Source organism: Podarcis bocagei, assembly GCF_964188305.1.
Source record: "Podarcis bocagei genome assembly, chromosome: 11".
Taxonomy (NCBI): Eukaryota; Metazoa; Chordata; class Lepidosauria; order Squamata; family Lacertidae; genus Podarcis; species Podarcis bocagei.
Window position 1 is genome coordinate 65,185,625 of NC_138136.1, and position 12,792 is coordinate 65,198,416.

General features: G+C 46.5%; 2 protein-coding genes across 10 annotated transcripts in view; one reads left to right on the plus strand and one right to left on the minus strand.

Moving 5' to 3' along the window:
• Positions 1–7,053, minus strand: part of PIGO (phosphatidylinositol glycan anchor biosynthesis class O) — a 140,988-nt gene extending 133,935 nt beyond the window's left edge. Inside the window, exon 1 of the mRNA XM_081212713.1 lies at positions 7,045–7,053. The gene's annotated coding sequence lies outside the window, so the exon portion shown is untranslated. The remainder of the gene's footprint in view (positions 1–7,044) is intronic.
• Positions 1–12,792, plus strand: part of UNC13B (unc-13 homolog B) — a 179,745-nt gene that overhangs the window by 25,844 nt on the left and 141,109 nt on the right. For all 9 annotated transcript variants that reach the window (XM_081212557.1, XM_081212561.1, XM_081212563.1 and 6 more), the window contains exons 2-5: positions 6,988–7,017; positions 7,772–7,871; positions 9,218–9,335; positions 11,387–11,510. In XM_081212557.1, the coding sequence (XP_081068683.1) occupies positions 6,988–7,017; positions 7,772–7,871; positions 9,218–9,335; positions 11,387–11,510 (372 nt within the window). The remainder of the gene's footprint in view (positions 1–6,987; positions 7,018–7,771; positions 7,872–9,217; positions 9,336–11,386; positions 11,511–12,792) is intronic.

The following is a 12,792-nucleotide window of genomic DNA, read 5'->3' on the forward strand; positions in this document are numbered from 1 at the left end:
TGGTTGAAGAGGAAAGTTTTCACCTGGCACCTAAAATATATGTAACAACCCCTGCGGAGAGCATCCCACAAATGGGGAGCCACTGCAGAAAAGGCCCTGTCCTCATGTTGCCACCCTACGGACATCTTGTGGAGGAGGCACACGAAGAAGGGCCTCAGAGGAGGATTTCGGAGTCCAGGCTGGTGCATATGGAAAGAGGCAGTCCTTGAACTATTGTGCTCCTGAGCCATTAAAGGCTTTGTAGATCAAAACCAGCACTTGGAATTGGGCGTCCAGTGCAGTCGAACCAGCTGAAGTTTCCAAACCATCTTCAGGAGCAGCCTTTTCTGATTAAAAATAAAGGTAAAGGTAAAGGGACCCCTAACTGTTAGGTCCAGTTGCGGACGACTCTGGGGCTGTGCGCTCATCTCACTTTACTGGCCGAGGGAGCCGGCATTTGTCCGCAAATAGTTTTTCCGGGTCATGTGGCCAGCATGACTAAGCCGCTTCTGGCAAAACAGAGCAGCGCACGGAAACGCCGTTTACCTTCCCGCCGGAGCAGTACCTGTTTCTCTATTTGCACTTCGACGTGCTTTCAAACTGCTAAGGTGGGCATACAAACTTTCAGATTGTACTGCCCTGTATTCCTGACTTTAAATCTAGTAATGACTTAACCTGCAAACCCAGTGGGAGATAATGGAATCATTCTAAACTTTCTGAAAACTCCCAGAATCTCGCAAATTGTATGTGGCTGGCAAAAGCACTGCAGAAGATGGATTTCTGTTCATGAAACTCAGTTTGCAAATGGGACACATCAGGTTATATGATTCATTAAACCAGTTAGCTGTAAGAAAGAAAGAAAACTGCTCTTTCTTGTGTTGCAGCTCCCACTTGAGAAGCAAAGCGTATTCGTCCACTGGGTTCTGTGCAGCCTCCAGGGAATCAGGGATGCTTCTCTGCCTCCTGTGTGTCACATCCTTAGACTGTTCAGCAAGAATTGCCTTGGCTGTGAGGAGTGAGGATTGGGGAGCGGCAAGGAATCTCATCTCTCAAATGAACTTGCTGTCTACAGTGCGGTTTCTTTGTTAAATGAACTTGATTTTATCTTCTTCTGACCCTCTAAATCAGTGTTCCCCAACCTTGGCCTCCAGCTGGTTTTGGACTACAACTCCCATCATCCCTCGCTAGCAAGACCAGTGGTCAAGGATGATGGGAATTGTAGTCCAAAAACAGCTGGAGGCCCAAGGTTGGGGAACACTGCTCTAAATAATCTTTAAATACCCAGAATGCTACTGTTATGAACGGGATCCATTCCGGAGGCCCGTTCGCAACATGAAAAGAGCGCAGCCTGCAGCGGCATGTCTGCGCATGCGCAGGTTGCAATTTGGCGCTTCTGCGCATGCGTGTGATGTTATTTTGCACTTCTGCGCAAGTGGCGAAACCCAGAAATAACACTTTCCAGTACTTCCGGGTCGCCACGGGACGTAACCTGAAAGAACGTAACATGAAGCAAACGTAACATGAGGCATGACTGTATTGGAGAGGTCTCTCTTCAGCTATCATGTAGCAATGTGTTTTGGAAAAGGAGTTTGTGGGAAGCTGGGATCCACAGTAGTTGAGCTATGATTCATTATGGAAGTGCAGAATGCCGTCCTGAACCTTTGCTCTGTCATTTTGACTCTGTGTCCAAAGGAGAGATAGTTGGTGTTCAGGGATTTGCCACCCAAAGGCATGATGGCATAAATGGAAGGAGTGACTGTTCTGGCACAACCCCAGGCTCAGCAGCCTGGCAGGTGGCACTGGCATGCTCTTATCTCCCTTCAGGTTCCTTTCTAATGAAGGGAAGCTGTGGTAAACTTTCGCCCCCGGTCGCCCGCTCCTCCCTCACCTGTCTCTGCTCCCCAGCCAGACTAGGTTTCTTGAGCAGGGCTGGCAGGCGTGTTTACTTTTTACAGAACAGGACAAAATAACACCGGTAAGGCTGCCACCACTCCCTTTGTCCTGGGGGACCCAGAGCCACAACCCAGGGAGAAGGCTGTGCCCCGTTATTGCTGGTATTCCCCCTCCACAGGCTGTATCCACAGACAGAAATTCTACGGTAGAGCACAACCAAGCGTAAGGCTAGGAATTAGCTTTTCCCCCGGAAAGGCACACAAACCAAAACAGTTTCTTATTTAAAATTTATTTTAAAAGAACATAAGAAAACATGCTAAAATAGCAGGCACTTCTTTAGTAGTTTACAGGCAAGAAAAATAAGAACATTGTTAAGTCTCACTAACTTACATACTCACAAGGAAGCAAAGAGAGAATAGTTAGAGTCCTTTCAAGTCCGCATTCAAAGGCTTTCGCAATTCTCCATCACAAAGGACGTAAGGACAGCTACTTAGATGGAACTTCAGCAGCCGGCGACTTGCGGATTGCAGAGCGAGCTTTCTCCTAAATCAAAGGGGTTCCTCCATCCCGTGGGGTGTCTCAGATACACATTCCCAGGCAATCAAGGCCAGATAACATCACTGGGGGGGAATGCAGATAACTCCGGACCCGGGTGTCAAACCTTCCATTAAATCAGAGGTTTCCTTTCCCATAATAAACCTTTCACACCCTAGGTGCCTGTTAGTCTGGGGTTAAAGGGACAGAACTTATTTCCCATGGTCCTTGTGGCTTGCTGGTTACTCACAAGGCCTCACTCTTGTTGCTTGACCAAGGAATAGCTTCTAAACAAACACTAGCTTTACTACAGAAGCTGACGCTTTTTTGGAAACAAATCTGTTTCCTGTTCGTCTGGTGCAGTTGTGCTTTAAGAAAGTTCATTTGAAACTTCAGCCTGAGTGGATGGCAGGAAAGCAAAATCTCTGCCAACAGAGCAGGAGAACACAAGTGGTTTATGACAGGTTTTTACATGGATTCTGTGGCCCTTCCTTCCTTCCCAGTCAAGGAATGTCACACTGCAGGCTTGAGAAGAGAGCAAGAACATATAGGAAATGCACAGGAATGCTTTCCAGAATTACCAGGGACAGGACTTCCCTGTGGCCAGAACAGTGGGCCTGCTCACAACGGGGCTGGAAAAAACGATTCAGATGATGGCTTTTGTGAGAAGAGTTAAGGAGAACAGCTTGTTCAAGGATGGCATGTCGCTGACTTCTCCCTGCTTTAGGTCTTGTTCTCTCTTCTTCAGACACACAGTACTTAAAGGCAGCTGAAGTAGAATTCATTTTGCATTATGGTGAATGAATAGCAAACCATGCCCTGGATTTATATAATCTTTTTGCCATCTGGCCAGTCTTTCTCTCTTGCTACGCTGACTGCTCCATCTCTCTCCCCCCCCCCCCCCAATATCCAGTTCTAAAGGCGAAGTTGAGCTTTTTGCCCCAATATCTCCAGCTGACTTTGCTTCCTGCTGTTAGGAATCACCCTTGCGCTGAGGGATTGCTTTATTCTGAAGCCTTTGGAGATTAACAAGAATATACAAAAAAGAGGGAGTGGAGCTAATTGTGTCTTCTGAACAGGCCTTTGGGCTTTGTGGCTGAGAGATCACAGAACCAAGTAACCCCTCTGCCACTCTGCCTCATTTATCCAAAGAGTAGGGACCTGCTGCTTTGGCGTGTCTTTGTGTTTTTGAATTGGTTGTTTCTTGCTTTTTAGAACTTGAGTTTTTCTTTGAATTAGAAAGGTGGGATAGAAATCCCTTATGGCTGAATTAAATCATGGCCAAGTCACTTGCAGCAGCAAGCATCTGTTATCATCTGTAAAAATTACCAACCAGCACAAATTTTTGCCACTATACCTGCCTGCACACACAGACAGACTTAATTATATTATCTATGTTATTTTACCCAGGCAATTGCATTTACACCCCACTTTTCTTCCAAGGAGCTCAAGGTTCCCCCTTTCCCATTTTGACCTCATAACCCTGTAAGGCATAGGCTAACTCGGCCCTCCAGATGTTTTGGGACTACAACTCCCATCATCCCTAGCTAACAGAACCAGTGGTCAGGGATGATGGGAATTGTAGTCCCAAAACATCTGGAGGGCCAAGTTTGTCTATGCCTGGTCTGGAGTGAGTGGCTCAAGGTGGGATCAACTTGATTTAGAGTTATATTTATTGTTGTCACTGTTATTCATATTTTATATCCTGCCTTTCTGTAATGCAAGTATATGCAAGGCACAAAAATGCAGATAAAATATTAATAATCTGAAATGATAATTGAAAGCTGTATTTGGACCACATTTTTAAAGAGGACTATCTTTAAAAAAGCCACTGAAACAAAACTGTTTTCAGAGCCTGCATAAAAGTGAGCAATGAAGGGGCCAGAAGTACCTCTTGGGAAGTTGCTCCGTATTCTGGGTGCTACAACCCACAAGGCTCTGCTGCCTGCTTATACCTGCCCTCTGCTTACACCTCTTCCACTGGCAGGGAGATGGAGAGTCCTTGGGCAGGTGCGTTATGGGAGAAGGCCACCCCCAAAGAGGGCTCATTGGTTGTCTGGTTGGGGTGTTTGCCTTCCCTGTTTTCCCAAAGGCTTCCCCATCTAACCGCCTGAAGGCCTTTTGCTCACCACAGGCGGCCAGGCAGGTGACTCCTTGGCACTTGTCTGAGGCAAGTGTGTTAACTTCCTGGAAGAGGTCCTGATCCTTTCTCTTTCCTGGTCCTCTTACTCACCTGCCGCTGTCTCTGCTGGGCTCCTGATCCTTTTTCTTCAAGGGGGAAGAAGTGTGGGCTGATTCCAGGCATGCACACACACACAATCTTAATTCAGCATTTGGGATAAATATTTACTTGTTTGAAAACTGAGCCATAGTGTTGGGTCAGGAAATAGGAAGTGCAAGGGAAGGCCATAGCTTAGGGATGCCTTGCAGGACCCTGCTTTGGCCCAATGGGAGAATCTCTTTGGATTTCTCCCCAGGCTTGCTTTCGCCATCCTCAGGTGTGCAGTTCCAGACCTTCCTTTCTTGACAGAGCTACTAAAAAAAGTAAAAATTTGCAAGAGCTGTGCTCTTTCTTGTTTCTTTTGCTTCTTCATTCCTATGCCCTCTTCTGGAACTGTGTGTGTGATACTGCTGCTTCAGGATCAGCAGCACATCTGTATCAGGAACCTATCCAGATGTTTCTCGTGGCTCTGCAAAGCTCGGTATCTAGGCCACAGCTTGTGTTCTCGCTTTCCATCTTTTCTGCACCCCCCCAGCTGACCTGAGCATCCGCAGCAAGATGGGAGATTACCATCCGGTGCAGTTCTCTCCTATCAGAGGGCTCTGCTGCTTTCTATGGGCTGCCAGGTTTGCTGACAGCGTGTTCCTCTGTCTGAAACGAGATCAGATGTGGCAGAGCTAATTGCCTCCAGTCTGCTGAGTTTTGAAGCACAGGAGTTGTGGGGGGGGGGGGCAGCTTCCGTGTGTCAGGCAGGACAGTTAAGGGTGGCTGTTCGTTTCCTCCCCGCCCCCAGGGGTTTGCTCTTAATTGGACAGTATGGTACCTGCTCATAGTTTTGGCAGAGAGAAACCAGAGGCTGGATAGTTGCTGTGTGCATTCAAAGGAAGAGTGTGTTTAATGGAAGAGCTTTAGCGTAAAAGCGTGCTGGAAGTTGCAGTTGGAGCTGTCATGAATCACACACACACACGGGTTGTCCCGATGCCTCTATACTGTGAGAGGGGATAGTTCATGCAGCGAGCAAGCTGTCACTTGCTGGTAATTGGGCAACTGGTGGCTTAATTGAAGACAGACAGAGCTCCTTACTCAAGCAGGTGAAAGGGAAAAAGGAAGAAGAGAGGAAAGTGAATGGGGCTTACCGGCTCCTTGCTTCCCTTCAGGGTTCCCTTACCTGCTAAGCCAACGCTAAGCACAGCGAGGGTGATTCTGGACAGATCAGGGCTTTCTGCTACTTGCTCTGACTGGGCCTCGACCGGAAAGGGCTGGGGTCACCCTGAGTTGGCTCGGTTGGGCAAATGTCAGGCCCCAGATGTCTATGAGGGCTCAAGGGACCAATATTTTGGCTTTGTGCTGGGCTTCCTGGAAGGGCAGGGCCAGAACTGAGCAAGCAAGCCACAGCTCTTCTTGCTGTCTTCTTTAAAGTGGAGGGGGGCAGCCTCCATAAACCTGCCCATACAAGTCGTAACCAGGGTGGTATGGGGAATCGTGGAGTTGTAAAGTTGGAAGGGTCCCAAAGGGTCATCCAGTCCAACCCCCTGCAATGCAGGAATCCCAGCTGAAAGGTCATAGCTCCTTGCTGGAGCCTGGCCTGCAGAAAGGTCCTGCATTCAATCCCCATCATCTCCAAGCAGGGTGGGGAAAATGCTTCTCTGGAAGTGAGGAGAGCCTTGCCAAACTGGGCCCTCCAGATGTTTAGGACGGTGACTCTCCTCAGCCCCTGCCAGCATATCCTCTTGAAGTCCAGAACATCTGGAGGGCACCCTGTTGGGGAAGGCTAGCTTAGGGCAACTTCCTGTGTTGCTAACCAGCCAGGTGGGGCTGCCTATTGGCTGCGTGCTTGTTCTTCTTCCTTGTAAAGGGTGAACTAGGAGACACACACACAGAGAGAGTTTGTGCCCAGAGTCCTCCTGGCACTGCTGTTCTAAGTCTGCAGTGGTTGCTGCAGGCTCAGCTGCAGGTGGAACTTGGCCTGTCCAGCCGTGCTCAGTTGTCCTGGACCTGGATAAGTGGTTTCTTGTTCCCCGTGATACCGCAGTTCCAAGCTCCTCATGAGCACAGCCGTCATCCAGAGCTCCTGGCTTCGGGGAACAAGAGCCAATTCGTGCTGGCCGTGCAATACTCCTTGGACAACAACATGCTTTGTTCTCCATTTCAGCATTTCTTAAATATTCCCCCATTTTTTTCTGAAGGAAAGTGGGGCAAAGCATTGGAGTGGCCTTTTATGCAGGTTCCTTTGTTGTGAAAAATGAAACTAGCTTGAAGGCTTCTTTCTCCCTTATCTGCAGCCGAAATATTTAACAACCTGAGAGTTAAAGTGCTTGAGGTTGGAATAATCAACTGACATCCTCTTTTTTCTTTTACAGTAAAGAAAGCGAAGCTCCAGGGGCCACCAGGTGAGCGCAGATTTTCTTCTGCCCAACAAGTCTGCCTGCTGACATCCGTGTTCTTGCAATTGCCTCTTGGCTGGCTCTCTGCTGTGGTGCATGGCAGGAATTTTCTAGCTTCCGAGTGTCTGGCCTGCTTCTTCCCTGCGTATGCAGTTCCTTCTAAAATCCAAAATAGTTGGACAAAATAACAATAATAAATTTATTAGATTTATATACCGCCCTTCATCCAAAGAGCTCAGGGCATTTCACAAGTTAAAATAAAGCTGTGCCCAGTTATTGGTCTGACCTTGGCCACTGAAAAGTCTTGAGGGTTTCTGAAGTGGCTTCAGCAAAGCTCCAAGATATAAGGAAGTTCCAGGAGTGTAAGGCAACCACACTTGGGAGCCTTGGAGTATTAAACTGAAGCAGCTCCATTTTGCTATCAGCAATGAAAGCAGCTTGATTTCTTACAATTCAATGGAAATTGAGCTTCATCGTTCTTCCAAGCAATGAGCGGCTTCCACACTTGACTCCTCGCAGTTCTCAACTCATAGCTAGTGTTTCTTGTTGTGTGAAGCCTTTTCCAGTCATTGGGGCCAGATCATGAAGGCCAAGGAGGTGGCAGTGGAAACTTCTATTCTGCCCCTTCTCTCCTGTCATCTCCTTGCTCTGCTGAAGTGCAGCTGGTGGGAGACGTTTTCTTTCCACCAAATACCATGCGTTGGCAAGGAGGAGTTTGAGACACTTACCCTCAGGTGAAACAACTCTGCTTTCTCTCCAGATAAATTCAATACGTATGTGACCCTGAAGGTGCAAAATGTGAAGAGCACCACTGTTGCCGTTCGAGGGGACCAGCCATGCTGGGAACAAGACTTCCTCTTGTAAGTGAATGCTGTGGGTCAAGATCACACCTGAAATGGGAGCGCCGTGTTGCTAAGTGTTAATTTTGTCCCTCAGCTATCTGGGGGCAAGGAAGTTCCACCAATTGAGTTACGGGAAAGCGAGTATTTATGTTAAATTCCATACAGGGAGGATAAGATGGGAGAAATTGGGAAATTAGGAACTTTAAACATGTTTTTTATCTTGGGAAAGAGACGAGAGAGGAAACACCATATTGTATTGAAAAAGTAATGCTATGGGGGGGGTGTTTCAAAGCGAAAAATTGGATATGATTGTATTTATGGTATATGGTGTCCCTTTCCTTTCAAGAGCATTGTAAGTATTGTATTTCTTTTGAATGTTAATATTGTTGGTACTCTGAAGACTTTTTCTTTCCTTTGAGGTTTAAATACGTATTAAACTGTTGATATTGTTAATTTATAATTAAAACAAAAACACTGAAAGCAGAAGCATTTGCCTTTCTCTGTTTGTTTGTTGGGAAGTTGCAAAGGTGTTGCTTGAAAACACATGTTGCTTTTTGTAATACCTTGCCTGGGACTCTCCACACGGACATCATCCCCTTCCCAACAGCACAGGCTCTTAGGGAAGTATCCAGTGAAACAGATCTGCTAGCGTAGGGCATTTGGGCTGTGCAACAGAACTGCCCCTCCCTCCTTCCCTCGCCTCCCCCCCCCATAAACCTATTCTGGAGCAGATGGGGGGGGTGTAGAGCGATGAGAGGAGGTAGAAGTTGCATTGAGCAAGCAGAAATTCTTGCAGCAGCGGATCTGCTTCTTTGGATCCTGCCCTTGGTCTACTTAAAGGGGTGGTGATTCCTTGCAAATGTGCAAGCTTAGGTACAAAATAAGGGGCAGGGATGATCTCAGGGGGAGAAAGGGGTCTGTCAGGACTGTGAACTTGGGTTTTAAAAGAAGTGGAGCAATCTACTGTGGCTCAGGCTGCCATGTCGTAGAGTCCTTTGTCAGAGGTAACTTTAAATTGTGCGTTGAGATTTGGCTGGAGGAACATCTTGTAGTCAAGCCCAGCAGACTTTGACTTGTAGTCCTGAATAGACCTCTAGTGGCCGAAGTGCATCTCTGCAGTTGTCTGTGCTGAGGCTGGCAGCCAGGGAGAGGCTGGTCATCCTCCTCCTGTCTGGGGGATCCCAGGAGAGTCTTCTCTTGGTCTGGCTTGACCTGCAGCTGAAAGATGGTTGCGATTCAGATCAAAACAGGGACAAGGCAGTCAGTTGGGAAGCAATCAGAATGGTCATTGCAAAAAAGGCGAAGGTGTGGGTCCAGTTTCCCCCCAGCTGCTTATGTGTTGTGTCTCTTTTCCTCCTTTGCAGCGAGATCAGCCGCCTGGACCTGGGCTTGATTGTGGAAGTATGGAACAAAGGGCTGATCTGGGACACAATGGTTGGGACAGCGTGGATTGAGCTGAAGGCCATCCGGCAGTCGGATGAGGTCAGTAGACCTTCAGAGCCGAGAGAGATGCTCTTCAGCCCCCTGGGACTTCTGGGGTGGCGGTGAAGAAATGGCGAAGAAATGGCCTTGTGCCGTTTGGTTGCATCTGTCTAGTATCCAGCATGATGTTGGAACACAGCTGCCATCATCCCTGAGTGGCTGGGATGATGGGAGTTGGAGTCCGGCAACATGTGGAGTCTTTCAGGCCCCTCTCTACTTCCTCATCTGTACTGAAGTAAAGGCTAGCATGGACTGCTCCTGTGACCCAGCCAGGAGATGGAAATGTTGCATACTTCTTCCACGCAGCATTCTTGCATGACCCAGAAATTATGGAATCCTTTTTTTTTTGTTATAAAATATTTATTGAAGATTTTAAACAGTATAACACCATACACATCGACAACCCAAAGACAATAAAAAAAACACCATCACCAAAATGAAAAACACACACACAAAGAAAAAAGAAAAAACATCAAACAGAAAATCATAAAAAAGACATAAAATGTAGTTTAGTTTCATAAATCAGATTTCCATAGCCCTCTTTTCTGACTCCCTCACATCTCCCTTTTCTGTGTTCCCATTTAAAAAATCTTGTTCAGCAATACTTCACCTTCTCTCCAAGCTTGTTTTAGATTGTACGTTTCAGCTATTATGTCTCCAATTTTACCCTTTGTTGTCAAATATTTAAGTATTTAATCTTGACATAATGTTATTCAAGTTTCACCTTTGTCCTTATAGTTAGATTATTTTCATACTCCTCTCTGCTAAGTCACTAAGGCCATATTATCTTTATATCCTGCATCATTCTAACATTCATACAATTTACAATACTTTTGCAAATAGTCCTTAAATTTTTTCCAGTCCTCTTCCACTGTCACTTCTCCCAGGTCTCGGATTCTGCCAGTCATTTCTGCCAATTCCATGTAGTCTATCAGTTGCATCTGCCATTCTTCCAGGGTGGGCAAATCTTGTGTCTTCCAATGTTTTGCGATAAGTATTCTTGCTGCTGTTGCTGCATACATAAAGAAAGTTCTGTCCTTCTTTAACACCATTTGGCCAACAATGCCCAAAAGAAAGGCCTCTGGTTTCTTAGGGAAGGTATATTTAAATACCTTTTTCAGTTCATTATAGATCATTTCCAGGAAAGCCTTAATCCTGGGGCACATCCACCAAAGGTGAAAGAATGTTCCTTCAGCTTCTCCACATTTCCAACACTTATTGTCTGGCAGATGCAATTATGGAATCCTTTTCTAAAGCTCCCATCACCTCTTGACTTCAGTCACAACTGATCCAGGCACAATGACCGTTTAAGGCATGCAAGGAAAAGTAATCTTACACCACACCCTGAACTGTCTTCTAAGGCTATAAGTGGAAACGCTGCTGTTCATTTTTTTTTTTTTAAATAAAGGCCCGTGAATTAAAGCAGACCTCTTGGTTCTCCTTCTCAGAGCCCGTTTAGGCCCAGAGGGTTTCTGTTGACTGCAGAGGATGCTTTGTCTCAAGCTCTGAGTCCGCAAGTGAAAGCCATTCTGTAATTCTGCAACAGCAAATGAGCAGGATTTTGTTCAGCAGCACACGGCTTGTTCTCTACAGTATACATATTTTGCTTTTAATAGATGATTTACTGCTTTGGGGGCGTTTCGACTTCCAAAAAGCAGCAGTAAATAAATTGTAGCAGCAACAGCACTCTGGTGGTCTCTTTGACGTATTCTGTAGAAGCTTGAATTCCTCCAAAAGTTCAGACCATTTCCTGATGTGGTTTGGAGTTGCCATATCAATTCCTTCTTGCAGGGGTCGGGGGACCTAGTCAGACGGTTTTGCAAATTGATTTGATGTATTTTTAAAGTTTTTAATTTTAGATTTATTTTTTGTATGCGGCCACAGTTTTTTGTGATGTGTGTTTTATAAATTATCTAAATGCATGTTGTTGTGCCTTTCAGCACTTTGGGGGCTGCTTCATATGGGGCGATAAAATAACAGACGTGAGAAAAGTGGGAAGATGGATGGGGAGATATTTCTGGTGAAGTTGCTGATGCCCTTTCTCTTTCTAGGAGGGCCCTGGGGAGTGGTCTACGCTGGAAGCCGAGGTCTTGATGAAGGGCCATGAGGTCTGTGGCACCAAAAACCCAACACCTCACCAGATTTTGTTGGATACAAGATTTGAGTTGCCTTTCGGTGAGTGCAAATGACTTTCTGCCGTCCCCCATCATCCTCTGTGAAACTCAAAGACTCCTCTTCCCTCTTGCTGCCCTGATGTGGGTCCACCGTGAGGGTCTTTTCTTAGTGGTGGTTTCCTTCCAGGAGTTCGCTCCAATTAAACCAGGCTTACAGTGTTGTATATCGGAGGACAATTTTGAAGGCCTGAGGTTTTCTTGCAACACAGCATTTTCCATAAGTGGGGGGGGGGGGAGAGTGCTTACTTCACATTGCCTAGCAACCAGTAATCTTTATTCAGAGTCATCAGACTGCTGAATGCAACTAATAGAAGGAAACTTGAAGGTCCTTTAGTCCAGCCCCTATTATACACCGTCTGAATTTGTTTGTAAAGTATGATTGGTAATTCTGAATGGAGAATTTTGCAAATAATGCAAGTAACAGTAGTATCCTTTTTGAGGAGGGCCAGTCCACTCTCTTCCTATTTGGGGGTTTGCCTGTGTCTGTGGAGGGGGGATGGGGCCTTTCAGGCAAACTTTGAGAGGGAGAGAGGGCACAAATTTGGCTTGTGTTTCTTCTGGGGAGGAGTCCTCTCTGCGGCCATTGTAATCCCCCCCCCCAAAAAAAACCCACTTCAGGGCCCAAACTGCAGGCCAAGAAATGCACCTTCCAAAGCAGCCTTGCTGAGGCTGCCACCTGGGATGCCCGTTTTACTGGACTATTTCTTTGTTCAGTGTAACGGCTGTTGCCACACAGGCTTTAGCTGGCATAGTTTGGCTCAAAAATGATTCCTTTAGTGGGACATTCCTCGCCCTCTTAGCTGTTCAGAATGGTGCACAAGTTGTAAATAGTCTGAATTGTGTGCCTCCCCCTCCAAGAAAGGTTTCTGCTGTTGCAGGGGAGCCATATCTTCCAAGGACATGCAATGATGCTTTTCAGATACTATTATAATTTCATGCTTAAAGAAATACAAGAAGGCTACATCTGCTTAAGGAGTTTGAGAACCAGTGAATGCCGTGATGGGCTCTCCGGGACAAAAAGTAGGACCCTTTCCAGCCTCAGCATCCCAGGGCCATGTGCCTTTCATGGTTCCTTGCAGGTGCAGGAATGATGTGCTCTCAGGATAAAGATTGCATCAGTATCGAAGGCGCTTTAGCGTTGTGGGTCCCACCTTGGTCACTGTCCTTCGTTTTAACTTTGAGTATGAGATCACTTCTCTCTCTACAGCAATGTCCCACCATTCCCCCCCTGGGGGGGGGAGAGATATATTTAGAAATCTTGTGTTTCATTTCCCAGGTGAAAG